Source organism: Trypanosoma cruzi, genomic scaffold (genome assembly GCF_000209065.1).
Source record: "Trypanosoma cruzi strain CL Brener 1047053517131 genomic scaffold, whole genome shotgun sequence".
NCBI lineage: Eukaryota > Euglenozoa > Kinetoplastea > Trypanosomatida > Trypanosomatidae > Trypanosoma > Trypanosoma cruzi.
In genome coordinates this window covers 320,764-322,472 of record NW_001849574.1, presented here as the reverse complement: position 1 = coordinate 322,472, position 1,709 = coordinate 320,764, and the positions used below count along the sequence as shown (strand labels likewise).

Below are 1,709 nucleotides of genomic sequence, written 5' to 3'. Positions count from 1 at the left end.
ACTCAAAGTACTTCTGTCCATGACGGCTCTGAAGTGCGGCGTTCATCTCGAGAGTCATGTGCACAAGTCTTTTGTAGAGCTGAAGCTGATCCTCCTCGTTGGGAACGTCGGCAATAAACTGCACCGCCTTCTTCATGCTTTTCATGTCGTGCACAATGATTCGAAGGCCCTCCTCCTCCTTTCCCATCCTCGCAAGCAGGAAAACCATCTCCTCCAGGAGCTGGTGTTTTTTGCACAGTGCATATATCTCCTTTAGCTTGGGAAGGTGTGCGGAATTCTCATGCAGGAACGCAAGCAAACCAGACGGCTCGTTCTCAATAAAAAGCGTCGCAAAGAGTTGCGCATGCGTCTCCGACAGCGCGGCGTGCACTGCCTTGTCTCGGGTCTGCAACGCCTTCAGGTATGCCCACAGATAACGACGCTGCGTCCGTTCCAATCGTTGCACGACGGCCGCGGGTGTGAGAAACGATCGCAACAGCAACGCCTCTGTTGCTTCTTCCTGATCCACAACAGCGCTTCTCACGTAAATGTGTTCCAGGAGGAGCTCGATGGTCCTGTCCTCGTTCCTGGCGAACAGCGCAGGCAAGGCCTCCAATGCTTTCGAAAAGAGTTTCTGTTCCCGTATAAGACTGAAGAGCTCATCACTTTGATCCACCCGTAGCAAAACCTCGAATGCCCTGTCATATTGACCACCAAGTTTTAGCAGCAACCCATACGTGTCCCCAAGAGCTTTTTTTTGTTCGTCGGGTACCCCGCCCTCATTGCCCTGCATGTCTCCATCGTTATAGCGCAATTCGGCAGCGTGACTCACCACATCCGGCCGAAACATGCCCTTAAATTTCCGCACAGCTCTTTGAAAGAGCAAGACATTCTTCTCTAGGCACCGAAGTAGCACAAGCTCATAGTACTCTTCGCCAATTCTGGTGACCTTCTCCTGACCATCTTCCGTGTCACCTTTTATCTCCCTGCTATTCCCGCCCTGAATCGGAAGCACATCAACAAGCAGATCGGACATGCCCTGCTGATCGAACTGACAAATCCACCGTTCCCACTCCAAATAATCCCCCTTCACCACCTCCGCCAACGAAGACGCCACCTCGTCGTACTTCTTCTCTGCAAACAGATGCTGCAGGAGATGATGGCCGACGTCCACAGCTTGATGCTGACGGAGCGGGTGGGTGCGGGCGTAGCTGTAGGCCTCTTTGAAACGACCCATCCTTAGAAGATACTCCACATGCTGGTCGTCGTCGGTGGGTGTCACCTTAATGATGGCATCCACGCAGACAATAAAAAAAACAGATGCCGGCACGGTGTCAGACAACAATGGCATCGAGGAAGGCAACGATTTGGGTGCTACCCTGGATGTCGCCGACACCGACGTCTCCACCGTATAAGAAGAAGCAGCAGCAGGAGCAGGAGTGCTAGCTCCACCAAGAGAAAAGGCTAAACTGTACTGCAAGGGATGCTTGTGTTTTGTATGTAGGCGTCCACGAAATACATTACCAAAAGTGGTACGCTCCACAATACGCACCTCTAGTTCCTTCATATAGCCTTCTTCCTCAAGAGTGCAAGCAAGCACAAGGTATCGGTCAGAACTAAATGGAGCGATACCACATACACGACATGGTTCCGTTGTTGTGTGCGTTCGAACAGCCGGCGTGACTTCCACTCGATGCGTCCTCGACATGAACTCCGTTCCCCATCTCAAC

The 1,709-nt window shown here is 52.1% G+C and overlaps 1 protein-coding gene across 1 annotated transcript, besides 1 other annotated feature; it reads right to left on the bottom strand.

Moving 5' to 3' along the window:
- On the bottom strand, positions 1 to 1,709 carry Tc00.1047053463359.9 (vacuolar assembly protein vps41, putative; the record flags this gene model as incomplete). Its single annotated transcript, XM_797364.1, has 1 exon — positions 1 to 1,709. A coding segment is annotated over one exon (1,709 nt), but the record flags the coding sequence as incomplete, so codon positions are not given.
- Positions 1 to 1,709: a sequence feature (heterozygous, non-Esmeraldo-like haplotype).